The 25966-nt window shown below is 55.2% G+C and overlaps 9 protein-coding genes across 9 annotated transcripts; 3 read left to right on the top strand and 6 right to left on the bottom strand.

Moving 5' to 3' along the window:
- Window positions 1-411: 411 nt before the first annotated feature.
- Window positions 412-1856, bottom strand: EI97DRAFT_40087 (uncharacterized protein). The gene has a single exon (XM_033796446.1). The coding sequence runs from the start codon at window positions 1511-1513 to the stop codon at window positions 773-775; it is 741 nt and encodes a 246-aa protein (XP_033653985.1). The 5' UTR covers window positions 1514-1856; the 3' UTR covers window positions 412-772.
- On the top strand, window positions 1622-7460 carry EI97DRAFT_398223 (uncharacterized protein). The gene is made up of 3 exons (XM_033796387.1): window positions 1622-3323; window positions 3372-3481; window positions 3533-7460. The coding sequence occupies exons 1-3, from the start codon at window positions 2013-2015 to the stop codon at window positions 7122-7124; spliced, it is 5013 nt and encodes a 1670-aa protein (XP_033653984.1). The 5' UTR covers window positions 1622-2012; the 3' UTR covers window positions 7125-7460.
- A 953-nt stretch (window positions 7461-8413) lies between these two features.
- On the bottom strand, window positions 8414-11203 carry EI97DRAFT_39921 (uncharacterized protein). Its single transcript, XM_033796414.1, has 4 exons — window positions 10891-11203; window positions 9876-10827; window positions 8966-9813; window positions 8414-8903 (listed from the first exon to the last, which is right to left on the bottom strand). Exons 1-4 carry the CDS (start codon window positions 10926-10928, stop codon window positions 8642-8644), a joined length of 2100 nt encoding a protein of 699 aa, XP_033653983.1. The 5' UTR covers window positions 10929-11203; the 3' UTR covers window positions 8414-8641.
- Window positions 11204-12046: 843 nt separating this feature from the next.
- On the bottom strand, window positions 12047-12496 carry EI97DRAFT_39974 (uncharacterized protein). The gene has a single exon (XM_033796424.1). The coding sequence runs from the start codon at window positions 12390-12392 to the stop codon at window positions 12147-12149; it is 246 nt and encodes an 81-aa protein (XP_033653982.1). The 5' UTR covers window positions 12393-12496; the 3' UTR covers window positions 12047-12146.
- A 632-nt stretch (window positions 12497-13128) lies between these two features.
- Window positions 13129-14060, bottom strand: EI97DRAFT_376895 (signal peptidase 22 kDa subunit; the record flags this gene model as incomplete). Its single annotated transcript, XM_033795585.1, has 3 exons — window positions 13129-13694; window positions 13777-13850; window positions 13912-14060. The coding sequence occupies 3 exons, from the start codon at window positions 14058-14060 to the stop codon at window positions 13129-13131; spliced, it is 789 nt and encodes a 262-aa protein (XP_033653981.1).
- Window positions 14061-18199: 4139 nt separating this feature from the next.
- Window positions 18200-19218, top strand: EI97DRAFT_39893 (uncharacterized protein). The gene is made up of 2 exons (XM_033796409.1): window positions 18200-18881; window positions 18937-19218. The coding sequence occupies exons 1-2, from the start codon at window positions 18378-18380 to the stop codon at window positions 18976-18978; spliced, it is 546 nt and encodes a 181-aa protein (XP_033653980.1). The 5' UTR covers window positions 18200-18377; the 3' UTR covers window positions 18979-19218.
- Window positions 19219-19473: 255 nt separating this feature from the next.
- EI97DRAFT_450269 (WD40 repeat-like protein) lies at window positions 19474-20939 on the top strand (the record flags this gene model as incomplete). The annotated part of the gene is made up of 4 exons (XM_033800276.1): window positions 19474-19492; window positions 19549-19723; window positions 19771-20712; window positions 20765-20939. 4 exons carry the CDS (start codon window positions 19474-19476, stop codon window positions 20937-20939), a joined length of 1311 nt encoding a protein of 436 aa, XP_033653979.1.
- Window positions 20940-21123: 184 nt separating this feature from the next.
- EI97DRAFT_39890 (UPF0029-domain-containing protein) lies at window positions 21124-22633 on the bottom strand. The gene has a single exon (XM_033796408.1). It carries the CDS (start codon window positions 22408-22410, stop codon window positions 21484-21486), a length of 927 nt encoding a protein of 308 aa, XP_033653978.1. The 5' UTR covers window positions 22411-22633; the 3' UTR covers window positions 21124-21483.
- A 107-nt stretch (window positions 22634-22740) lies between these two features.
- EI97DRAFT_377271 (acetoacetate-CoA ligase) lies at window positions 22741-24808 on the bottom strand (the record flags this gene model as incomplete). Its single annotated transcript, XM_033795600.1, has 3 exons — window positions 22741-22926; window positions 22985-23902; window positions 23966-24808. 3 exons carry the CDS (start codon window positions 24806-24808, stop codon window positions 22741-22743), a joined length of 1947 nt encoding a protein of 648 aa, XP_033653977.1.
- Window positions 24809-25966: the final 1158 nt, after the last annotated feature.

The raw sequence follows: 25966 nt of genomic DNA, 5'->3' as shown, positions 1-25966 counted from the left end.
TGTTTTATAGTAGCGCTCGCTCGCTGGTCAACATCGCCTTGAATGTAGCACACGGCTTTTTGAAGCGCTGCACACCGGGCATGGGACCTCGGACCAGCTTGGTGTCAAAGTGGGAAATGTTGCAGGTGGCTGATGTTGGAGGCCAAGCTCAGCACTCGAGAATGGAGAAGCGATCCAAGGTGGATAGCATTGACTCCTGATTTAAGATGGTAAACCCAATACCATGGCATCGGCCGTAGGGCAGTAGGGCACCAAGGGGCAGAGAAGGGCACGCAAGCGATAGAGGCCAAAAACAGACAAAGCATTCTTACGAGAACTGGAGGGAGTGGATGTAGTCGAGGACCAGCGGGTCGACAGAAGACCGGACGGCTCGTCGCCAGGACCGTCAGCCTCAACTGCAGACGGCTGGATTTGTATGCGCCGACGCGGAATTGAATATCTCACTCCAGCTGCGAGGCCTGGATATTCGTTGGGTGTTGTTGGACTAGTGGCAAGCAGAGTGAGCTGGGGAGGGAAAAGCGCGCAGGCACGACTGCAGGTGGCATCTATGGATCATTGGCCACAGCAGAGCAGGCAAGGTGTGGGAAATGCAGCAGAGAGGGGGTACCGCAGAATGATCTTGGACGGGCGATGATGTTATTAGACTCGATTTCTTTTCCATGGCTGTCTGGCGCGGGCAGCTTTGACCGACTGCCAGCGCATCATGACCATGGTGCATGCAGGAGCCGACGGTGCTGCCCGAAGGTCCACGGTCCACTTGATGGGCGTCACGTCAGGACGACTGCTCTTCTGTGATGGTGATGCGGCCGTCTCGCACGATTGCAGTGCTACATGGAATGGACCGTGTGGGAGAAGAGGAATATTTGCTGAGGAGGCGTGCACATGTGGGATGTTGGTGTGCTTTATGAAGACGACTTTTTGCTGTCTGGGATTCTGTGAGGGTGTGGTGTGGTGCAGGGAGGGACAAGGGGGGGTCCGGTCGCAGTGAAGGTCCGCATCGAATCAGAAGATCAACCAGGCTTTTCTCAGGCCTTTCGCCATCGCCCAGATGTGCGAGTGTGCTGGCCCGCTCGATCGCAAATCTTTCAGCCTTCGACCCCTTTGCGCGAACGCTCCAGCACGAGGATTCACCTCGCAGGCTTTCGGCGTCGCCCGACATGTGGAAAAAGCGTGGCCAGCAGCGACTTGTTGGAGGTGTGCAGTTGGGACTCGATGACGCTGGGCCAATCACAGCCCATGTCTTTCTCGCTTGGGTTGAACCCTTTTGGTTATCGATAACCGTGCCAAGACAGGTTGCAAGGCCGGGGGTGAGCGTGCCCCCGTCTTCCTCCCTCCTTCTCGAGCCGCCGCGCCGCCGCCGCCGCTGCTGCGTTGCCAGCTCACCACGCTTTCTGTCCGCCCTCCCCCAGATCTCCTCCATACAGTAGACCGCTAGACAGCAGAGAGACCCAAGCAAGAAAAGACAACAGCGCCGCCTCTGCGCCCAACCCGCCTCTCCTCGCTGATCCTCCATTCTCCTCTGTTGACGCCCGCCCCCTTCCTCCCCCTCTGCCCCTCGTCACCAAGTGCCAGCTATGCCCCGGTAGACAACAGAGCTCACTCCGAGCTGCCACAGGGACAACAACACCTGGATGGAGCCGTCGCCATGAGGAGAAGCGTGCACTCAGCCTCTCCGGCTGCCCACGTCTCGTCCTCGACTCCTCCCCGTATGTAGCCTCCGCCTCTCTGCTCACCCAGCAATCGTCCGCCTTGCCTACCAATCGCTTCGCTGCGCCCATCAGTGCGCCTGTACGATGAGTTGGCAGCCTCATGCTCAACCACCTATTGTCTCTTGTCCGTCCGACTGACTTTTGCCGCTAGCTGTGTCCCCAACCATCACACACGTCTCGTCTCGAAGCCATACCCCTTCACATACAACTGCCCGCCATGGCCCTCCTGTAGACGCCCCGCCCCGTCCCTCCAGTCCGCCCAGGTCGCCTTCGCCCCCGTCCTTGAACCCCCTTGAGCCAACTATGGGAAGTCGACCTGGCGGATCGCAAGACCATAATCCTAATAATGAGAGACCGCCGCCCGGCGCTCAGCGGCCTCAACTTCCCGCCTCCATGTCTGCTCCTGCCGGCCGCCTTCCCCGTCTCCTCCCCGCAGACACTTCGCAGTACGCAGACGCTTACGTCCCCACTGCTGCTATTCCCACTTCCTCCACCTCGCTCGCCGAGCTCGCCCACCTGATCCGCCTGCAGAGCTACCAGGAGCAACGGAAGGCGCACGCTCGCGTCCGGCTGCACCGATGGCTCGTCTCGAGCGCCTTGTCTGCGCGTTTGGTACACTGCGGAGAGCTGGCCCACCGTACCCTGGTTGACAATTTCAGGTCGGATGACAAGAGAAGCTTTGCTACCTTATACAATGCCTTTCACGACGTTCGGAACTCATGCGATGCTACCAGGCGCTATGCGCTCCTCGAGCCGGACTTGGACTTTGGGAGGCCCAAAGGCCTCAAGCATGACAAGATGCACTCCTTTCCCACCTTCATCAACGACATCCCCACCAAGGTCGTTGATGATCTCTTGGCTTTTGTTTCCGAGATTCGCACCAAACCCGATTTCCTTGCCACTCGCATTCTGAATCTGTCCCAGCAAGAACTCGCTTCGTTGACTTCTTTTCGTCAAGCTTTGGATCCCATTGATTCCGTCATGGCCATTCAGGCAAGGGGTAAGACGACAGCTGCTGCCCAGAAATCAAACCAGGCCCATGGTCCCAGCCCTGTAGAGCGCCTCCTGTCCTTCCAACGTCATGATCCTCTTTCCGCGCTTGTCTATACCATCTTTGCAAATTCTTCCGGACCTGATTCCGCAGAGGACCTCCGCCGGACGGACGTCTTTGCTACCACATGCGCCAAGCTAATCATGGAACAGCCTCCCAAGCAGGGAATGGAGAAGTTCATCAAGACTGTTCTTGATGTATGGGCCGGAATGAGAGAATGGCCGGGAAAGTCGAATCTGGAGTTGTATCTGATGCAGGTGTTGCAGGATGGCCAGTTTTTGCTTGAAAAGGCCGAAGAGCGTCCTGGTTCACAACCGGTCCCGCGAAGTAACAAGGATACCATTGCATCCGAAGATTTCTTCGACAAGGCGGTGAAGCGCTTGTTTGAAGTGGTCGATGATGAGCCCAGCGCAGGCGGTATCCCTGAGGGCGTCCTGGAAATTGGAAACGCCATTCTTCGCAAGTTGGACGAGTCCAGGAACCTTCGGAAAGGTGCCCAGAACTTCTTTGTATCGCGTTGGCTGTTTTCGACTTTCCTTCTCAATGCCATTATCCATCCAGAGGCATGTCCAATGTTACATTTTAGTCTTCTGTGTACTGACCAGATGCAGACTCACGGGATTATGATTGGGTACCATATCAGTGAACATGCTCGCCAGAAGATTCTCAAGGAAATTGCTATTCGTGCTCAGAAGCATGTTCTCGACATGACGTACAATTGGTATGTTTTCTGGGTGGCTTTGCTGAACGGTCCATATTGACATACAATTAGGCGGCAGCAAGTGCCCATTCTTCCGGAGATCCGCACGCATATTGAGAACATTCTGGCGAGGTTTAAGCATACCAAGTCGAATGCGAAACCCGTCCTGCTACCGGCAAAGGCCATCACTTCTCCGCGGGAAACCGTAGAAGTGCAGCCCTTCATCGTTGTGTGTCCGTCCGACCTGATCACCTTGGTAAACGCGCTATTCCCAGAACGTCGTCCACCGTCGAGCCATATGGACAAGGAAATGCCCCGTCGAGCAGGACTTGTTTCTTCGGCATCATCCATGTCTGGTGTCTCAATGCCCTTCCGGACAGCTTCTACGTCCGCCGGCGATGCAAGTTCTATTCTCAGCGCCAGCGCCTCCTCAATGACCAGCGATACCACATCCCGAGAACCCCTGCTAGATCCGGTGCAACCCATCACACTACCTCTACAGGAGCCCTACTCGGAGAAGATAGCGCCTACTGAAGCGTACGGAAGAAGCCTGAGAATGGCTTGCTCAGAGATGACGCGCATATTGGGCGTTGAGGCTACATCGGGATCCTGTCACCCATGCGCCGAACGCTGGGCTGTCCTCTACATCTCTCCTGATGGGAAGCAACTGAAGACACGCATGCGCAAAGATTCGGACGATGAAGACGAGCGTGACGAGGATTCCCCCGAGAGCGAAAGCAGTGACGATGACGACGGACCTGCTGACAAGCTCGACCTGGAGACTGATTATCATCAGCTGAAGGAAGCAATTGCCAAGTTGGTCGAGGAATACGAGATACCCAAAGAACTCGCCCCAGAGAGCGAGTCCAAGAGCTTCAGCAACCGCACTTCGACTCACAGGCGCGATGCTCGAGGTGGTCGTATGGCGAGGCAAAGCAATGAAGTCTTGGGTTCGAGGAACCCCTACAATAATCAGAGCCAGAGCCAATTGACCTCCCTCATTGCGAGTCAAAGGAGCATACCCACTCGTCACCGATCGCCTCAACACCCCAGGAGCAACAGCAACCCGCAGCCAGCCGACAAGCAGGAGAACAGCTCAGTTCTCGTCACGATGCTTGAGGCGGCTATGCAACAATGTCAAGCGCGGTCCGACTTTGTCAACGCGCATCTGTACTACAAAACCTTGCAGACTCTGAAAAGGCTGACGTCTCCGTCCCTTACAAAGAATGGTTACGCCGCGTTGCTGAACTACTTCTCCCGTGGGCCGCGAGACTCTCTGGGCAAATCCGCGAATGCAATCGAAGAATTTGAGGCATGGTTCGTGTGGCTGAAGCAGTCGCAGGAACGTCACGATGCCGCCATAGAAGACATGATTCAGTCTTTCAAAAATCTACGGGATAAGATGTGGTACATTACCGACGTGCGCAATTCCGCAAACTACGAGGAAGCGAGGAATGTTGCCATCGCGCTCAAGCTTATGGGCCAACCTCCAAAGATGCTTGATGGGAAGCCTGCCCAAGGCCAGCGGGTGAGGAATTACTCAAAATCGTCATCGAATAACTTCACGATGAAGACGGAAGCCCAGATGGTGGACATCATGGCAGCACCGCCTGATTTCGGCGGGCCCAATAAGCTTTCCGATGAGCAGTCTGAGATGACGATGAAGTGGCTCAATGACTATGGCGTCGAGAACTTCTGCAAGGGCGAAGAGAGAATCCACCGCTTCTGTTTAGAGATTGACAAGTGCGTTAACAAGCTTGTCGGCGACGGCATGATGGAGAGTCCTGTGCTCTGGTCGAGCGAGCTCTATCGACGGGATAAGGAGATCCTCGACAGTGGGCGGCAAAAAGGGGATCTCTTCCTTACTGGAGTGGGTACTCTCTCGATCGCCGGCGATGAAGAATATGAGATACATGGCCGATCGGGCTCTCGCGGTCTTGATTTTGCGCAGCGACCGAGCCATGGTAGCCTCAGAGCCATGTCCAACAGGAATGGTTCTCAACAGAGCGTCGACACGAACCCCTGGGCGCGGTCTGGAGCGGGTGACACGCATGATTATCTCGGAGGGTCCAGCCCAGTATTGTCGATTGATCCAACTGTGACTTTCTGGTCACCATTCCAGACGCAAGCGCAATCTCCAACGAGCGCAACCAGCATCCGGCCCAGAACCGCTTCTTCCTCCAAGGGCACAGTCATGCTTAAGCAGTCTGCGGCTGTCAATGAAGACAAACGCAGGTTCTTATTGGATCTGAAACAAGCACTCACTGGTCTGCTGCTCAGCGATCTGGGTACCCTAGTTTTTGGCTCCGGTAGTGAGACCGACGCCTGGTTCTCGGGTGACTTGGGCGAAGATTGCATTCAGCGGAGAGAAGAGGAAGACCGTCGCCGCAAGAAGCAGCTGGCGCGGAAGAAGAGCATGAAGACGATGCGCAACTCGACCCGGCATGACCATCGCAGTGGTCCTCTAGACACTCTCGGTCGCAATGAGCGGAGTCAGGTCGCACCTCCTGTTGCGACATTGCAGCATGCCGCGGCGTCTGATGCTCACCAATCCGCAGGAGAGCACTCTTCGACGTCGAGCGATGCTACCTCGCGCTCGTCAGGGATGGCAGCGGCGAAGAAGGCGGGTCTGCTCGAGTTCCCTTACAATGTCGCCTTCCGCCGCCTGCTGAACAGGTTCGCCACGCATCCGAACCCCTTTTCGAAGCTGCACGCCTTGTATGAGCTCGAGCTGCTCATTGTCGCTTCGTTATCTTCGCGTGCTGGCAAGCAGTACAGTAACCGCCGCGACACGCTGCCTGCTGTTCCGCAATCACCCACGCTTGGGGCCATACCTGAGCTTAGCTCACGCGAACCGGCAACGCAGACAGCACGGGCGAAGAACCTGGAAGAGGCCATTGCAAACTGCGAGGAGCGAAGATCCCATACGCTGAGCCAGGAAAGAATGAACTCCCCGCAGCCTCCCCGTAGTGGCGCCCGCTCTCCCGCCGGACCCCCAAGCACCGACATGATTGTCGATGTCATCCAGAGCCTCTTCCGCGACGCAGACATCCGCCCCAAGACGCTGTTCCGAGACCTGCAATACATCGCCTCTTTCGTCCCCGCGCAAATGCTCGACAAGACGGCCCGCGGCAAAGCGTTCTGGGACGTCAGTCTCGCGGCACTGGGGCTCAAGCAGGACGTCTGCCGCATCATGGTCGAAATCGTGGATGATATCGTAGCCCAGCACTCCAACCGCGACCCAGTCTTTCAACGCGCCGCTGGACGCCCTGTTCCTCGCCAGGGTAACGGCACCACTCCCACACCAGAGGACTCCAGCCCACCAGCACCCGCGCCAGGCCCCAACGCCAAGTACACCATGGAAGACGCCGCGCGGATGCTGCTCATCACGGCCAAGGAAGGCGACGCGGTGGCCGAGCGCGAACTCGCCATCTTCTACCTGACGAGCCCGGAGCTGGTGCAAAGGGCGATTCTGCCGCTGACGAAGCCTCGCGAGGTGTTCAAGACGGAGCTGCTGAACCGGGAGAGGAGGGCGAACCAGGACCCGGCGAGGAGCGATCCGATGACCATGTGCGTGGCACAGCATTGGATGGAGCAGAGCAAAAAGGGGGGCGATGGGTTGGCGGGCAAGTATTTGCGGAGTCGGGGGGAGAATGATTTGTAGGGAGGATGGGGAGGAACATGCGGGAGTTGGTTTTGCTGTATACCCCTTGTTCGTTTTTTATTTTTGGCTGGGGTGGAAGGACGTGGAGTGGAGTGTGGGTGGATTGTTTGCATAGCGAGGAGTCTGTTTCTTGTCATGCTTTTTGGTTTCGTTATCTATTTTTCTTGTTCGATCAAGACTTGCGCTTTTCATGTCTTGCTTTGGATCGGGATTTTTGGGATATGGGAATGGATGGGTATTTGGGTATGGATAGGGATCGGGATGGGGATATGTGTACACGAATGACAGACAAACTATATACCTACCAGTATTATTTGATGGCGCCTTTCCGCATGCAGTTGGGGAGTGCTGTCCAATGTACTTGCATTCTTTTCTTTCGAGATTGTCGTCGACATGTATGTACTTGCTGCGACCCGCAAGGTACCACCTAAGAAGGAGAAAGTCCAAATGCTTGGCGGTGGCAGCAGCAGACGCTTGCTTGGCTATAGGTATAGGTATAAGTATATGGGATAGCTATAGCTATAGGGTTGTCACGAACCCAAGCGGTATCGGTCCTTCTGGAGGTCAAGCTTCATCTCAAGCTCCATTCCTCAAAAAGCGCGCCTCGTTCGCCACCAGCACCAGCCTGTATGCGGGTACCTCCTCCCGCCCTGGATCGACTGAAACACCCCAAAGTCCACCAAAAGTCCACCACAAGGCAAAAAGACACGGAAAGATAAGGTGATGATTGAATACCTCTCTCTCTGAACCCATCATCCATCTCTCGTGCAAGAGAGACAGAGCTCCGGGCTCGCTTTGAAAAACGACGAACGGACTTGTCTCATTCCAATCTACCTAGTTGCCTGTGCCTTCCTTCCTACCTACAGGGGACTTTCCCCTCCCTCCCTCTTTCTTTTCTCATTCTGTTTCCCGCAATGGTCTCATGCACCTTCCTTCCTCCACGTCGTTCCTCCGCCCCCTGACGTGACCTGACCCCTCTTCTTTTCTTTTGTTTTGCCTCATCATCGCCTCCCTCCCTCTTACTCCACTCCAGTCTCTCATTGCATCGATATATTCATCCATCCAAACCTTCCTGCTTATCACCACTTCCCTCCATACATGCCCAATTACATCACCTACATTTGGAGATCAAACACGCAAGGACTCTAAGGAGGGTGTTGGCCGGGGAGATATCCAGAGGAGGAAATCCAAACCCGACCCAAATGAATTTTCCATTTTCCTCCGCCATTACCCAGGGTAACATTTACAGAAAATGTCCTGTCAAACGGAGAGGCAGAGGGGGAGAGAGGAAGGTTGTGAGACCCAGAACCACACCGAAAGAAGATCCGTCCGATTAGGATAGGACCAAAAGGAGGAAAGAAAACAGAGACCAGATATCCAGCCAGACGCAATGCGACAACGACGACAATCTATATGGTTCGTCCCTTGTCCAAACCCACTTATTATCCGCCTCGCATCTTGTGTCCAACCATGATCCCGTCACGTAACACCATCACAAGACTAGTCATGACACGGCCCTAAACTGCATCCGCCTCCTTGCCGGCCTGAGCCACCTCCTCATGCACGGCGACGGCGTCGCCCGGTTTCCGGCTGTCATCCACGCCCTCGAAATGGTACAGGACCGGCTTCTTCAAGCCCTTCCTGCGCATGATGTACGTCTCGAAAGCCCAAGGGAGCTGCTTCCGGAGCTGGAAGTTCATGTGCGTGCGTGTGGGGACGGCGAAGACGTAGTCGAGCTCTTCAAGCGTGCGCTGCTTGGTTTCGGGCATCCAGAGGAAGCTGCATAAGCTGTCAGTACCCCCCTACCCGAGAAAAGAGATGGGGAAGAGGCAGCAACTTACATCATGATGAGAGCAATGACGTTCAGTCCAGCGTAGAAGCCAAACACACCCTGGGGCTTGAACGCCTTCAACATACTTGGCAGCGTCAAGCTCAACACACTGGCCCAGAAGTTGTTGGTCGCGACGGCCCAGCTCATACCCACCTCACGGTGAGACAGCGGGAAGACCTCGGCAGAGTAGGTAAAAGGCACAGGACCTTCGCCGGGAGAATAGAAAGCGCCGAAGAGGTAGACGAAGAAGGCGATCAAACCCAGGTGCGCCTTGCTCTCCTTGGGGATGTAGTACGACATGCCAGCCGCCAGAAGCGTCCAGAACATGTTGGGGAACGTGAACAGCAGCAAGTTACGGCGACCAAAGGTATCGATTGTCCAGACTGCAGGCCAGGCGAAGGCGAAGTTGACGAGACCGAAGCCGAAAGAGGCGATGAGAGCCTCCTTGGTACCGAACCCTCCCTCCTTGAAGATGGTGGAGCTGTAGAAGGCGATGATGTTGATGCCACACATTTGCTGACCGATCATGACAATACCGGAGGCCTGGGTGGCGCGACGCACGCGGGGGATGGTGAAGAGCTGGAAGAAGCGGGTGAAGAAGTTGGATTCGGGACTGACCCCAAGCGCCTTGGCGGCTTCCTTTTCCTGCTTGAGGAGCGCGTCCGTGTAGTACAGATCACGGGCGGCTTGGAGCGGCGTGTTGCGCAGGCGTTGGAAGGATTTGAAGGCTTCCTTGTAGCGGCCCTTTGACATGAGCCAGCGGGGCGACTCGGGACAGAAGTAGATGCCAATGACGAGTGGAACGGCGGGGATGAAGGCGGAGCCGAACTGAAGACGCCAGGAGATATCGCCCGTGTTCTGCAGAAAACCAGTCAGCAAGGAAGAGATGGCAGGATGGGAAGAAGGCATTCGACACGCACCATGACAGCAATGTTGGCGACGGTGCCCAGGAAGATGCCAAAGGCGGTCCAAATCTGCCAGGACATGACCAGGCCGCCACGGATGGAGGCAGGCGTATTCTCGGCCGAGAAGACGGGGACCGTGACCTCCTTGAGACCCATACCGATACCGAGTAGGACGCGGCAGACGGCGAGCTGGCCCCAGGTCTGGGAGAGGCCCATACCAAAGGGAGACAGAAGAGAGAAGATGGCGGCAACGAAGATGGTATGCCGACGGCCGACGAGGTGGTTGATGGGATCCGAGATCCATGCGCAGAAGAGTGCAATGGCGATGTAGGGGCAGGCGTTGATGAAGCCGATGATCCAGGCGTTCTTCTCGCAGGTGCCTGCAGCCTCGCACTCGGGGCCACTGTCGGGGATGCCGAGAGCTTGACCGAAGGTCAGGTTTGCGCCGTTGGAGCCCGTCTGATCCCAGCCTTGGATGGCAGCAGCGATGGAGTTCATGATGATGGTGAAGTAGAGGATGAAGGGCTGCTTGAAGCGGTGGGTGTGTTCCTCCTCGAGAGCTTTCTTATCGGCTGCATCCAGCTCGGGGATCTCCTGGTAGAGGGCGGGAGACTGGGCGACCAGGGCAGCCTTGCGGAGGAGAGGCAGGTGCTCCTCGAGACCGTGGTCGCGGGCAAAGTCGTCGACATCGGCCAGGAGCTCCTCCTTGGAGAAGTCAACGAGGGGATTGCGGATCCTGGCGGGTTGGTTAGAGGTGTGGCAGACACACGAAGCTAACGAGAAGGAAAGAGAAGGGGCGAGATTCTGGGATGGACAAGAGTCGGGAAGAGGAGAGGAGGGTACATACTCGCCCTCGACATTGGCGGTCATATGGGTGATGCTCGCTCGACGCTTCTCCTCGGCGTCGGCGACAGAGCTGCCCCGAGGCCCATTTTGGGCGGGAGGAGGATGCGTCGAGGCTATGGGCCTGAGGTACAGAGTCAGCTTCGGGATTGCAAAGAGAGAGAGGGGGGCGCATGGAGAGCCTTACTCGATGGCGGTGGAGGGGTCCTTGGAAGGATCAGCCATGGCTGCAGCAGCGGGGAGGTTGTCGTTGTCGCAGTGCAGTCGGTCAAGCTGAGGAGGTTGTGGTGATGGTGGGGGGAAGGAAGGGTCAAAAGAGCTTGGGGGAGCTCGGTGGAGTTTATATTAGAGGGGTGGGTCCTAGCGCCTGGGGAAGGACTGGGGAAGGACAAGACCAAGACCGGGGCGCCGGTGAAGGGTCGGCTGGGGGCAGGGCGAGGCGACGCTTGGGGCGTTCAGCAGTCTCCGACACTCGTTGAAAGGGCTAGGGATTTGTCGATCACGCTGAGGATCGAGCAGAGGAGCCGGGGTATGAGGTTGCGGTAGCACCGTGGCGCTTCTTTTTCTCCAAAATGTTGGGAGAAGAGGGAGAAGGGAGAGGGGAGAGGGGAGAGAGGAAAATGGGAAAGGGGAAGGGGCAGAGGCAGGTTCAGTGATGTTTTGGTGTCTGTGGGTGGCCTTGATTACAATGGTACGAAGAATGGCTTCCTTGGCCATGGGGGGAGGGTCATCACGCGCTACGCGAACCAGCAAAGGGAACCCCCCAGGAGTTGGAAATGATGATGGAGCGAATCTCACTTGGGAGCCAATGGGGCGTTTGCATGGCGGTGAGATCACTCGCACACGAGTTGCCGTTTTTCTTGCCTAGTCGAGGTACTCGGGCCTTTGTTGTTGTTCCCAGCCCCGATCGAAGCCTTTCACAACAACGGCTAACCATCATGTACATTGTTCTTTATCTTTTTTGTGCTCGCACACCCACACCTGTCGTGGTCAGGTCAGACGTGCCCCAGACACGACGTCGGTGGTCCCCCATGAAGATAGTCAACGAGGTGGATCCAGCAGCGGGTGGCTGCACAGAGGCGTCGTCCGAGGAACATGGCAGACTTTGGGGCCGAGGGGAGGGGTCCAAGCTTCCCAAAGCAAAACCCCGCTTCGGAGTGCCCGCCTTTGGCCCACTTGGAGCCTTGGCAACACCCCGGATCGGACCTCATCATCTTCGAGCACTTGACGAGAGGGACCGGTGACGGCCAAGTTGCGGCGTTTGAGAGAGGAAGGCTAAAGAATCCCAAGTGCTGCAACGCTGACTTGCTTGTCTACAAATACATGTGATGCGGCCCCATGTGCGTCGCGCTGCTCCTGTTGTCTGTACATTATTTGTACTGCGAGTGAGGCCACAATTTCCGCAGAGCTCAACAGCGATTCCCCCGCACCCCGCACCCCGGTCTAACCTTGCCGCCTTTTTTTCTGCCAGGGCCATGTCCAAGGATTTTGACGGAATGCCGACGGAATGCGACAGGCCGGCACGCGGGAAAACACGAGGCGTTTCAAAACAGGCTGTTGGGCCTTATCAGTGTTCGGAAATCCTTGTGCGGCGGGAATAACCTGCCTCAACAATTGTTTTTTGGCTTTCTGTAGAAAAAGTGTGTTGGTGAATGTGTAGGCATGACGTCCAGTCAAGCTTCGTTTCATCGGCGCTAGTCTAGCACAAATCTTCCCCCATGTGAAACTTCGGCGAGGGGAAAAGGCGCCGGGCGTGCGCCGAGATGATGGCGTCGTGCCTGACTGCTTACCTAATAATTCAGTTTTGTGCGGGACAGCCTTGTGCTAGCCCCGACTTATTCAGCGTCCAACACGTGAGGATGGCTTTCGAAAGGACAAATCGATTGTAATGCGTCTAGATGCATTGTATGATGCGCTGTAAGGAAATGCTATATAATAAACTATGCGTGGGCTATGCCGATGGTGTTGCCAAAGGAATCAGATCATGTATGGTGACGATGACGGCAACTTCCGCCATGGAGTTTTCAACAGGTATGCTCCGCTTCTATCAGCATAGTTCCTGGCCGAGGCAGTCCGACTCAAAACTACCAGGTACAGCTGCTGCACCTGCCAATGCCCACGACAACCTTTGTCTATCCACTTCCTAAATATAACGTCATGGTTAGATATACCTGAGCCCCAAGGATGACAGGTCCAGACGCCGTTGCTCTGGAGCAAGTCTACTCACTAAGACAAAAGAGAAGGAGGATAGCGCCCGGTCCTGGCCTCTGCCTGTGGGAGGAGAGTGGGAGAGTGGAACATCGATACTAGCGCCATGCCTATGCTGTTCTTGAGACAGGGTTCTTGCAATCTCGGCGACTCACGGCGCTTCATGTGAAGAATCTCTCCATATGTCCCATTCTCCAAGTCTCCCCTTGACCCACTCTCACACCCTCTTCCCCTTCCCCGCAATCGGATACTCGCCGCCAACCTCCAGCCTATGACCCTCCTTGCCCTTCTCCATCTCCAACTTCCTCCCATCCACCTTCTTCCCGATAGCCGGCAAGTTGAATCGCTCGCTTACGCCCCCCTCCAGCGCCTTCCACATCCCAAAGTCCCGTTTATTCTCCCACACCAGCGCTCCTACCCACGGCTGCACGTTCCACCCCAGCTCCAGGCGCACAGAGGTGCGGTTCGCCAGCTTCCCCGAGAAGTCGGTGATCTGGTACTTGGGCCGCTGGTTCGTGAGGTGCAGGATTCCCTGGCCGTGCGGCCACGCCTCCGCTTGCGATTTACCCTTGTTGTCCTTGCTGTTCTTCTTCGGCTTCTTCTGGCTGCCCTTGGGCGAGGGGTGGATGTAGTGGTTCTGGTGCCAGGGCGCCGACGCCGAGGGCAGGATGGCGTCCCAGATGATGGCTTCCGAGTCTGGGAGACCCGGTTTGTGCGAGGGATAGACGGCTTTGACGTACACGAAGACTTGCTTTGTGTTCCAGTTGAAAAGGGTAGAGAGATCTGCATCATCATGTTATCAACTGCATCTGTGAAGTGCGCGTAAAACTCGGGGATAAATGTTTCTTAGGGAAAGGGGACGCACCCGCGTCGAGATCGAAGCTCATGTACGCATACTCCTCCTTCTTCTGGCTGTAGTAGAAGGGCCTGCCCTTCCGCCTACACTTGTCGTTAGCCCCAGTGCACACGCTCCAGGCCCTCCCTCCTGGACCAATTGAACACATACACCTGCACATCTCTCAACCGTATGCTCGCCGTCGGAACCTGCGGATTGATGAACGACGACAGCGCAATCACGGCCGCCACGCAGAAGGCTACCGTCGTGAAGAAGCTGAAAACATTTTGCAGTCGGACCACCGTCGAATGCATCGTGATGGGTGGGGTGCGACCGTCGCGAAAGGAGGAATGGGGAGGAGGTGAGCTTTCCGAAGACGTGGCGCTATCGCTCGGGAAGGCTCAGGCTCAGCCCTACGGCGGTGCGCTAGGTAGATCTTGGCTTTGATGAAATGCGGACATCGTGGTGGTAGCACTAGACAGTATGCACCCGCACATAATCATTTAATACAGCACTCCGTTTATCGAATCAGTCATCACGCAGAGTATAATAAACAGTCACAAGCGGCGTCCAAGATTCCATTCTCCGAGCCAGGCGCTCTCCAAAACTTCTACATACCAACCCAGGACTGTAACGGTGGGTATCCCACCATCTAATTCCACAGATGCCCATGCTCCAGAGAGCTAACCCTAGGGATATCCGGCACAAAGCCTACGATACAGGAGAAATAAATGAATATGCTCCAACCGCAGACACGATACCAGGCCTTTGCAGAAACCCCCAGTTACGCCAGACACATGACGCCTCGGAACACCATTTCACCACGTATAACAATGGCCGTGCCAGGTTGCTGGTCCCGGCGCATACTAAGCACCGGGACCTACACCTGCGCCTGCGTTCGCTCCACCCCTGGATCCTCCACGCCCGCGGAATCCGCCCCGTCCACCACGTCCGCGACCCCTGGATCCACCACGCGAAGCGTCCAGACTCGTCGGCGGAGGTACGTTGTTGTACGACTGAGGCCGGAAATTGGGGTTGTTCTCAACTACCCCAGCCGTCGGGTCATTCATGTCTGTGATGGTAAAGCCGCCGCGGTTCGGCTTGGGCGCACCCCTTCCTCGTGGCGCCGTGGGAGCGCCGCCCCGAGAGGTGCCGTTTGAATGACTGTGCTGGTCGTGACCCAGGGTACCATTAGGCGGGCCGCGCGGTGCAGATCCGCCACGGCCACCTCGAGGAGGCCCGTTGCGGATGGGAAGTTGCTGCTGTTGTTGCTGTTGCTGCTGTGGGGGCGCATGATGCGGCTGTGAGACGCCTCGAGGTGCCATTCCCCCGCCGCGTCCCCCGCGGAATGCGCCGTTAGGTTGTCCACCCCCGAAAGCTCCACGGTAGGAGCCACGAAGAGGCGGAGGGGTGCTGGCCGGAACGAGCTGAGGTCCATTAGAGGCTCCGATACTGCGGGCCATCAGAGGCTGAGGAGCCTGCTGAGGCTTTCGAGATGCGCCGGCGGTCGACATGGAGATGACCTGCTTGTCCGTAAGGTTGAGAACCGCATGGGCAGGAACAGTAGAGCCTCGGAAAGGGGAGCAGCGGTCACCAAGGGAGGATCCGCTCATGAAGGTGACGTCGAACACAATATCCAGCAGTGTCGTCCTAGCGGTGCGCGTCTTGCCAATTACGGTACCGCAAGATCCTATTGGAACGCGTCCCGAGTCTTGCACATAAACCACTCTATCCCCAAGGGAGAACCTTTGGTGGCCAAGACGCTGTTCTGCATCCGAAGGCTTCAAAAGGGCATTGCGAGGAACTTTGCCCAACTTCTTCGGTTCGAAGTCTTGCGTCAGCGGAAAGTTAGCGTCAGCAGCTTGCTCAATGAGCTTCACCGCTTCTGAATCCAACTGCTCCGCGTCCAAGGGGACCTTCTCGAAGCTCTTGGACTCAATTTCCTTGAGCCAAGCAACAACCTCCTTGATCTTCTGCTTTGCCACCTCGGCAGGGTAAAAGTCCGTATCTTCCCACCTGTCGCCTGTCGGATTGTTGATGATGCCGGCGAAGAATTCCGGGAACTTGGTCATGTACTGAGCGAGCAATTCAACGGCCTTCTGACTGTATTCCCATCCACTGTCCCGTTTTCTTGAATAACCCAGCACCTTCAGTTTCTTGGCCTCAAATTTCAGGTTCAGCCCAAGGTTGAGTGACAAGCCACTAGAGTTGACCTTGAAGGACGATGTGATCTTGGACAATGCCAGGGGAGGCATGCGTAGTTGCCGCGCAACCACGTATGATGGATAGTAGGGCGTCAATCGCTCCGCATTGCGAGCTATCTCTCGTCCAAAGTCCGGTTCTGTGCGTCGCAACTTGGCCACTAGGATCGTGGCCCGCTTGTCTGCGTGCCCAACCACCTGCAACGGCCGGCCGTATGCGTAGTCTCCGAGGAAGAAAGCCCGTGAACCCTCGGGAAATTCTTCTTCTATGGGGACCGCGGCTTTCTCAAGGAAGCGTGGATCTTCGCTTATTACCCTGTCCACGATTGTCTGCGTTGCATATTCGGCCTCCATACCAGGTATCTCCCCATACTCTTTGACCGTTGCGCCCTCATCGGTCTTCCTAAGACCCTTGAGCATTTCCACGTGCACAAGTGTTTCAACTTCCCCAATATTCATTCCCAAGCGCTTGCTATAGTTTTTCTCGATGCGATCCGCCTTCTTCTTCCAAGCAGCAATCCCGGAAGCATCGTGCGGGATGGCCAAAGGCGGGCTCGGCCCAGACTCCGGAAGAACGTAGTCAAACATCTCATCAGACACCTTCACAATCTTTGCTTCGTGGAGGAATGGATAGCCAACGTGCACCGCCTTGCCCAATCTATCTTGAGCGTGAGCCAACGAGGACCGAACGTCTGTCTCCAGGAGGGTGACAATCATGCTCTCATTTCGACTGTCTTGCTGGAATACGTTGACACCAGCAAAGTCCAGCTTGCCATAAAACGGCAGGGTCTTCAAACTGGGGAAGCTCGCAAGAGATTCCACTCCAAGCTTGACATCTGGCATCAAGCCAATATAGACCTCCAAGCCATCCATCGTGGGAAGTTCGAAGATATTCTCGACACAGTGACAATGGGGCAAGTCCGGGAAGATTCCTGGAAGAGACGACGGATAGACAAAATCGATCTCCGGCGAGTATGTGAATTTCAGGGAAACACCGAAACTGTTTCGTGCCTTCTCCTCTTCGCTCAATAAATGCTCTTTTGTCGCCATAGCCGCAAGGAGACGTTTCTCGTCGATGAAAGGGATCTTCACTACAGCCTCCCAATCCATCTTCTTTCCGTTCATGTCGAGCTCGAAGTCTCGTGGATAGAAGTCAATGATCGGAGAATCGGGATTTGTCATCAAATCATGGTAAGGTGTCGGAACAATCTTTTTACTGCGGTCGGGAAGTACGCCCATGAGTTGCTGGTACGGCTTGAACGGCTGGCCGAGCTTGAAGTTGATATCAGCTCCTAGTCCCTTCTTCACGTCGGAGATCATTGGGGAGTAATGATATCCGTAGAACCAAGGCCACGACGCTACTCCGCGATAGTAGTAATATAGGACCCATTGCAAGCCTTGAACGTAGTTCTCCGTAAGTTTCCGCAGCTCTTCTTCGTTGCTTCTATCCCATCCAAATTTCTTCTGATAATACTCATTCTTCCAGGCATCAAATTTCTCATCATATTTCTTCTGCATTGCGGATTGGGCTTCTTCCGGGGAGATGTCAACGACCTTCGCGTTGTCGTACTTTTGCAATACACGCAGTACTGCTTTTGTCGACTCGTCCTCCATAACATCTTCAGAGTCTTCGTCTTCGTCGTCGATAATATCTTCCACAAGCCGCGGAGGGAATGAGAGCTGCATATGACGGTCGCCATCCTCGTCTTGCACAGTCTTCCATTGCAGGTGGAGGCTGTCGGCGAGCTCTTCCACGAACTTCCGGTCGGCAGCTTTCAAACTCGGCGGCAGGTCGTATGGGGCGGCGTCCTTTGTTTTGAGGTTTTTACCAACAAATTCCTTGATTTTCAGGAAGATCTCGCGTTGCTCTGTGGTCAACACGGGAACTCCCCGCTTTTTCGTCCTCTCCATGACATCTTCCTTCTCCAGCCTCTTGCCTTTGAACCAGGCAGCGTCGGCGTTTTCCGACTCGAAATGCCGATATTCCACGTGCGAAAGCTCATCCAGCAGCATCGCAAGCCTCTCCATGTTAATAACCCCACGTTCGTTGATGTAACCTTTGGCCTTGGGTAATACTGTCTTGTAAACGTTGAACATTAGAGCAAGAGCGCCTTCGTTGATATGCAAATGCGGAAGATTGGGAAGGAAATCGTTTCCAACAAAGAAAGCCATAAGAATGAAATCGTCAATGACTCGTTCCATGTCGAACGGAAAACTCAGAGCGCCGGGCTCTTCCAGTTCCTGGAATTCCAGCTCCAGGTATTCACGCACAATGCATAGGTGCATAAGATAGAAGTTCTGGTGTTCGAGTTCCTTGGACTTCTTGTGGTTCTGTCGACCGAATGTGACCTCCTCTCGAAGCAGACAGAAATGAGGGTCGTGACTCAGCAACCCAAGCATGATGAGGTCAGCATCAAGGCCATATAAACAATGTCGGCGATTAGGGTCGTAGCCCGGCTGGGATTTCGCGAGACGGATGTATTCCATGATCTTGTGCTCTCCCTCTCCGGGAACCTCATGTCCCGAAAGGACGATCTCCACACCTTGCCAATCCAGGTCCTCCGAGACTTTCTTGTTGATGAAATATCTGAGCTGCTGGCTAAGCTTTGCCATGAACTCGGTGCCCGGGGTGATGCAGTTGCTGTCAAAAGCGTCTTCCTTCGGCATTTCCACGCCTTCCGCAATGGCTTTCTCTCGAGCCTTTTCAGCATCGAGTGCGGTGCGGAATCGTCGGGCGCGCTGTTGGTTCATCTTGGCTCGGGGTGCGACGCCATCAATCGCCATGAAGAAGAGTTGTTTCGGCTTAATCTTCCCAAACAGATGCTCGATGTAGTTGAATATGGCAATGAACATCTTGTCCTCTGTCATGCGGAAGGTGGGAGAGTCGGAGTCTTTGTGAGTGCAGTTATGGATGATGCCGTTCATGTCAAGCTAGCACATCTGTCAGCTTTCACCTGCTCTACCACTCAATAGGCAGATACACACATAGAGACAGTCGAATTCCGGGATAAGATTTTCCGCTATAAGCTGAGATATAGCGGGATATCGCTCCGACATCCATCTGAAAAACTTGGGAACACCCATGACGGCGGTCTATCGTAGTAATAGAGGGGAGTTGAAGCTTGACAACGCGGTGAGGGAAAGCGCGCAAGCGAAGAACGCCGCAAATGATGGGGCAAGGAGGGAGAGTGTAGGTGGAGTGGTGAGAGCGCCCGTAGCGCTGCGGTCCGGCTGTGCCGTAGATTGGTGGGTTAGATCACGACACGGAGTCTTCGAGGTTTGTGATAGGAACGGCATGGATCGCCTCCATGTACCAATTCACAAATGCCAAGAGCGCCAAGCTACCCCGGTCGTGGGAAACCAACAATACACGTGATGCGAGTTCTTTGGACGGGTGACGCGTGAATCTGTCAAGGATTTCGAAGCCTGGGCACGCGTCTTGCTGCATCCATCCCACTCCCGTTTCCGACGTCCCATAGAACAACACCACCCTATTTCACAAGACTTCGTTTGGAAGAACAGAGTTATGGACGACTCCATGAGCGGTACCTCCCCACCCAACCCCCCTCAACTTCGTGGCGGTGCTAACTCCAGCATACAGATGCCGTAGACGGCGCCAACTACGAGGAGCAGGAGAAAGCGATTGCCGAACAGAAGGCGATCAACGAAGAATACAAGATCTGGAAGAAGAACAGCCCGTTTCTATACGACCTTATGTACGGCCGGGCACTTGAATGGCCCTCTCTTACCGCGCAATGGTTGCCCGACAAGAAACCGTGCGTCCTCCCCATTCCAGTCGATTGCTAAGGCTAACAGAACCAAGGGTGGAAGGAACCCACATGAGCGCCCACCGCATTCTCTTGGGCACCCATACATCGGACCAGGCGCAAAACTACGTCCAAATCGCCCAGATTGAGATCCCCGACCCCCCAAATCCCGACCTCGCAGAGCTGGATGAGGACAGGGGCGAGATTGGAGGCTACGGCAACGCTAAGAAGCCTTTTGACTTCAAAATCATACAAAAGATCAACCATCCTGGCGAAGTTAACAAGGCCCGTTACCAGCCCCAAAACCCCGACATCATCGCCTCACTATGTGTAGACGGCAGGGTACTCATATTCGACCGCACGAAGCATTCAATTGAGCCCAAGCCCGATGGTTCTATAAAAACCGAAGCGCAGCTCATTGGCCACCAACAGGAAGGTTTTGGGCTCTGCTGGAGCCCTCTGCTGGAAGGACACGTCGTTACGGGCAATCACGACACCACTGTACGAACTTGGGATGTTAAGGCTGGATACAGCAAAGGAAACAGCGACATTGAGCCCACTGCCACATACACGGTTCATAGCGCCCCCGTGAACGACGTGCAGTATCACCCAATACACAACTTTCTGATTGGAACAGCCTCTGATGACCTCACGTGGCAAATCATCGACACACGCCAAGCGACACATAAGAAGGCCTTGTTCAGGAAAGAAGCCCATATTGATGCCGTCAACACCATCGCATTCCACCCTGAGTTTGAAGTAACATTGGCATCCGGGTCAGCAGATAAGACCATTGGCTTGTGGGACCTGCGGAACTTCGACAAGAAGATCCACTCTCTGCAGCACCATTTGGACCAGGTTATAGGCCTGCAATGGCACCCGCACGACTCGGCCATTTTGGCAAGCTCTAGCTACGATCGCCGCATCTGCATGTGGGATATCAGCAAGGTTGGCGAAGAGCAAACCCCAGAAGAAGCGGAGGACGGTCCTCCCGAACTGTGAGTGGTATAACCGCCTTCACCTGCCGATCAATACTGACTGGACTGATAGACTGTTCATGCATGGTGGTTTTACTAACAGAATTTCCGACTTCGACTGGAACAAGAACGATGAGTGGGTCATGCTCGGAGCGGCCGAAGACAACCAGATGCAGATATTCCGTCCTGCGCGCAAGATTGTCGAGCCAATCAAGAAGAACTCCGACCATGAACAGGTTTCTCCTTGAAATGCCTTGACATTCGAGGTACGAACATGCTGATTGAGCCCTAAGCAGACCTCACGGTCACCAGCTCGGAATTACGATGACGAATTAGACGAGGCGGCCTGGTTTGCGGATGAAGGTCAGTCGTTCAGCGATGAAAATGCCTCATTGAAAGCTATCGCGAAGCCGCTGTTGAACCTTTCATCAGAAATCCGTCACTCAATAATGAAAGCTCTGGAACCTCCTGTTCGATCTATCTTGTTCCCTTCCAACGAAATTCACTCCGCGCAAGAGGACCCCGACAAGGCTCGCTATCGTGCCCGTCCGTGGCTCCTTTGATCATGAAGCGACGTGGCTTTGGGTTTGAATTTCGCTTCTGGGACGAAAGTTGTTCCATCCATGCTTGTGGCGTCGGCTCGGGAGTTGGTTTGATTTTGGGTTTCCGACCCTTCTTCCATCCATGTATAAAGAACATCGGTTATTCCTTTGCGGAGGACTAGGCAATGAGCCGCTGTGCCATGAGGGCAGATCCATAGTAAACAACTGTATCATCTATACTCATGCGCTGTTACTTCTTAGTCTTCTTCCTCCCATCCCCTGCGCCAGCCTCTTTGCCCTCTTTCGCAAAGCCACCCAAGACCAGCGCCTCTCTCGCGGCAGAGTTTATTATGCGAAATCGATCGGGCCCCAAGAGTATGCCGCCATACCATCTGGTGACGACCACCATGACGTCCCACACATCCATCAATTGCATCAGATGCAGTACTCTCCCACCGGCCGCCGTCTCCCCATCGTCATCACAGTCTTGGTATGTAGCTCCGTTTGCGCCGCGGATCCGCCACGCCGTGATGTTGTGCGTCGCCCTCGCGACCTTCTTATCCGTAGCAAGCAGATGCTTGACATAGTCTCGAGCCTCCGAGGGCGACGAGACACGGGCCGCGCGCGCAATGAAGACTGACTTCTTCTCCGTGATCGGGGGAGCAATCACCCAAGGCGGTTCCGGCCCCAGTAGTGATGCGTCCGCCATCCCATCATTCTGCGTGACCTCCTCCTCATCATCGCGCGTAGAGCTTTCCAACTGAGAGCCTCGCTGTTCCTCGCTCTGCGAGTACAACACCAGCGTCCCCTCCTCCTCAGCCCTTTCCAGCGCTTCCCTCACTTCCTCGAGGAGCGAGAACACGCATGGTAGACCCGGCGTATACACTTCTGCTAGCACGCGTCGCACGATGTCGACGACGTGGGTCCCGGCGCCCTTTGGGAGGTCGTCGCCGACGGTTTCGGTGCCGAGGATGCTGGGGGGTGCGTCCGGGTAGGCTGGGGGGAAGTGGATGCGGAGGGTGATGGAGGGGAGGGAGGGGAGGCGGAGGGAGTAGGTTTGGGATGAGGAGGAGGAGGAGGGGGACGAGGGGACGAGGGTTGTCGGGGTGTAGATGGAGTTTATGGTTAGGAGTTCGTCGGAGAGGGATTCGTTTGGTGGAGTGGCAGTGGTGGACATGGTGGTAGAGAAGGTGGATGCGGGAGGTTGAGGGAGTTGGAATTCGGGTTGGAGATTGGTTGGAGGGGTAGTGGGGTGGGGTGACCAGAGGATCCATATAAAAATTGAAATGATTGAGGGTTGGGTTTGCTGCTTTAGAGTAAATAGTGGCTAAGCGTGTGCTTGGGATATTGTTTCTTAGGAAATGCATTTTTCGTGGGCAGCGCGTATTGGGAAATCTGTACGGTAACGTCATGTCAATCTACAGGTTTCCAAGTCTAAGTATCAAATCTTCCTTACGGAGATACAAGTCTATAACAAATCTCTTTCCTATCTTGACCCTTGTACCGCTCACAACTTGCTGCTCTGTCTCTGTCTCTTCTCCTTCTCCAACCTCTCCAGCACCTCTTCCACCTTGGCGAACTGATAGTAAAACTTCAAGCTCTCGGGATTCGCCAACGTCCCGCTAGGCTTGATGGTTCGACCCGAGACAATCTGCTTAACGGGCAATTCGACCTTCTTCAGATTCACCGTCGTCTGTATCGTTGTCAGTTCCCTTCTCACCCACATCTCCCATATGATAGCAATCACTTACCGGAATCTCCCAAGTCTGAAACACATACTTGGGCACATGCCTCCTACTCCTCTCCTCCGCAATCTTCCCCTTGATCCTCTGAACCAACTCCTCCGTAAACGCAAACCCGTCATTCATCTTCAGGAACAAAATGACAGACTCATCCTGATCCTGCGGCCTCCTCTGTCCCACACACAACGAATCTTGCACCTCGGGGAAATGCGTCTCCACGACGCTGTAGATATCGCTGGACCCGAACCGCACACCCGACGGATTCAACACGCCGTCCGCGCGGCCCAAGAACAGGATCTGCCGGGTGACGGGGTGGATCTGGATGAAGTCGCCATGGGTCCAGACGCGCGGCGACGAGTACCGCGTGTAATACGCGTTCTGGTACTTCTCGCCCGTCTCGTCTCCCCAGAAGAAGACGGGTTGATTGGGAAAGCTGGCCGTGGCGACGAGTTCGCCGGGTTCGCCGTCGGGAAGTGCACGACCGGGTCCGGATTCGATGGTGGAGTCATAGACTTCGACTTTGGTGCCTAGACACGGGCCCTGGCAGCCGCCGACGTAGACGGGGTCGAGCGGGTTGTCGATGCCGAAGCAGCCCGCTAGGTCGGTGCCGCCGGAGATGTTTTTCAGGTGGACCGTGGGAGGGAAGCCGGTGTCGTAGAACCACTCGAAGAGCGAGTCGGAGAGCACCATGCCTGTTGTGACGACGGCTTTAAGGGCGGAGAGGTCGACGACCTTGCGGGGGACGATGCTGTTCTTTTGCAGCTCGTGGAGGTAGCGGGGGGAGGTGCCGAAGTCGGTGACGCGTTGCTCGGACACGATTTCGAGGAGGCGGGTGAGGTTGGGGATGAACGGGGAGCCGTCGTAAAGAATGGTGCGGCAGCCGAAGAGAAGCGCTTGGACGGAGGCGAGGTACATGATCCAGCCAGTCTAAAGGTCGAAGTCAGGACCAGAAGGATCGATGTGGAAGGGAAAAGGGGGATGGGAACTTACGGTGGTGTATTGCAGAACCACGGTCTCAGGGCCCCATTCCCTATGCAACCTCCCCTCCTTCATGACACTGATGAGCACGCCGCCTACAGAGTGCACGATACATTTGGGCACTCCAGTTGTTCCCGAAGAGTACACGATGAGGAACGGATCTCTGAAATCCACCCTTTCAAACACCAACTCATGATTTCCTCTCGCCCCCTCCAAAAACCTTTCCAACGTAACCGTCCTCTCAATCCCCTCAAGTCCTGCCGGTTTTCCAGGAAACCTCGGCTGAGACACCATGCCCTGGAACTCCTCCACATCTCTCATGCCGGCCACAATCTCCCTCATCTTAGGTCTCAGGTCGATCGTCTTGCCGTTATACACTGCCCAGTCATCCATAAACACCCACTTGGGCCGTATCTGCAGCAACCTCTCCAATATCCCCTTGGTCCCCATGTCCGTAGAACTACTGGAGAACAGGCCTCCCAGGGACGTAATCGCCATGAAGCAGATGAAGGTATCGAAACTCGTGCTGGCGACAATGGCGACGCGATCCCCCTTCTTCACCCCGCGAGCACGCATCGCATTTGCCAGAAGGCCCACGCGACGGCGTACCTGGCCCCAGGTAAGGTGGGCGACTTCGGTATTTCCTTCGCGGATTTCCGTCACGCAGATCTTGTCGTCTTCCTTGCCGTACATCGCTCTCTTCTCGTGATCTGCAGGGTCCACGGAATATAGAATGTTCTCTGCGAAATTCAACCTCGTGCCGTCGAACCACTTGGGAATCGTCTCCATGGGCGCCGACGTGTCGACCACGGTTGTGTAAGAGCCCGAGTAGATGAGGCCGGCGTGGCGCCACATGAGGTTCCAGAAGTCGGTGCGGGAGGGGCCGACGCTCCAGTTGTAGAGATCGGTGAAGGTGCGGAGGGAGAGGTTGTAGGTGCGGTTTGCGGTTTGCAGGAATTTGTACATGGATGTGGATTCGGGAGAAGGGTGTTGCCAGAGTTTGCGGGGGATGGGGAGTTGGGAGGCCATGGTCGTGGATGTGGTGTTGAGTTCGGTTTCCACCTGATGTATAGCTCTTACTGTGACTATGGGTGGATTGGATGCTGACGAGGAATCGGGAGGCGGGGTGTATAACCTTTGAAAATGAGAGAGGAGAGGATATCCAGGGAAAGGAGAAAGAAAGGCAGCCGATTGGCAAGAGGATGTCTAGATCTCGATATATGTACCTATCCCCAGCACAGCAGGAGCTCCCCCGCGTACCGGGCGGCAGATGGGCTTGTTACCGAATGCCGCGCCTTACCTGTGTGGGGAAGTACCGAGCTTGAAGTTCCGAGGGCTTTGATATGTATACAAGTATACCCCAAATCGAGGTTGTCCCTTCTTCTCCGAATGCATCATTTCAAGCATCCTGAGAATGCCATTTGCGATGTCGTCCCTCGACGCCAGGGCTTGGTCACTTGGTCAATTGTTTGGGGATGGACATCTTTCCATCTCCTGGGTCGCTGCTGTAGGTATTTAGGTGCACAACTCCGCTCGGCTCGTTCGGCTTTAACAGAACCAATGGGGAGCTCCAATTGGTCCGTGGACAGTTTGGAGCTTAGGGTATACTCTGGTCTATTGCAATCACAAGAGACATTATCGATCGAAAGGTCCAGCCAGAAGGAGGTCGCATTATCCTTCTTGTCTCTGCTGTCTGTCCATGGAGTGCTCAAGTGGCTATTAGTGTGAACTCTTCAAACGTCCTTTCGCTCGGAGTGCTTCCACGGAGGTACCCACATCTCACCTAGAGTTAGTCTCTCCAACACTACGGAGTACGGAGTACTGACACGCTTCCCTATAACCTACCTGACCTATAGACACATCTCCCTCCATCCCGTCCCATCCCATATTCCATACCGACCACGTAACCCACAACCATCCCTTCCATCAATACGAAACACCATATACAAACCAACCCAACCTAAGCAACACCCCAGATCCCCGCCTCACCCACCCCACCCATGTGACCGAGCC

The sequence above is a fragment of the Westerdykella ornata genome (genome assembly GCF_010094085.1).
Source record: "Westerdykella ornata strain CBS 379.55 unplaced genomic scaffold EI97scaffold_10, whole genome shotgun sequence".
NCBI classification, from domain to species: Eukaryota; Fungi; Ascomycota; class Dothideomycetes; order Pleosporales; family Sporormiaceae; genus Westerdykella; species Westerdykella ornata.
This window is presented reverse-complemented; position numbering and strand designations above follow the sequence as displayed.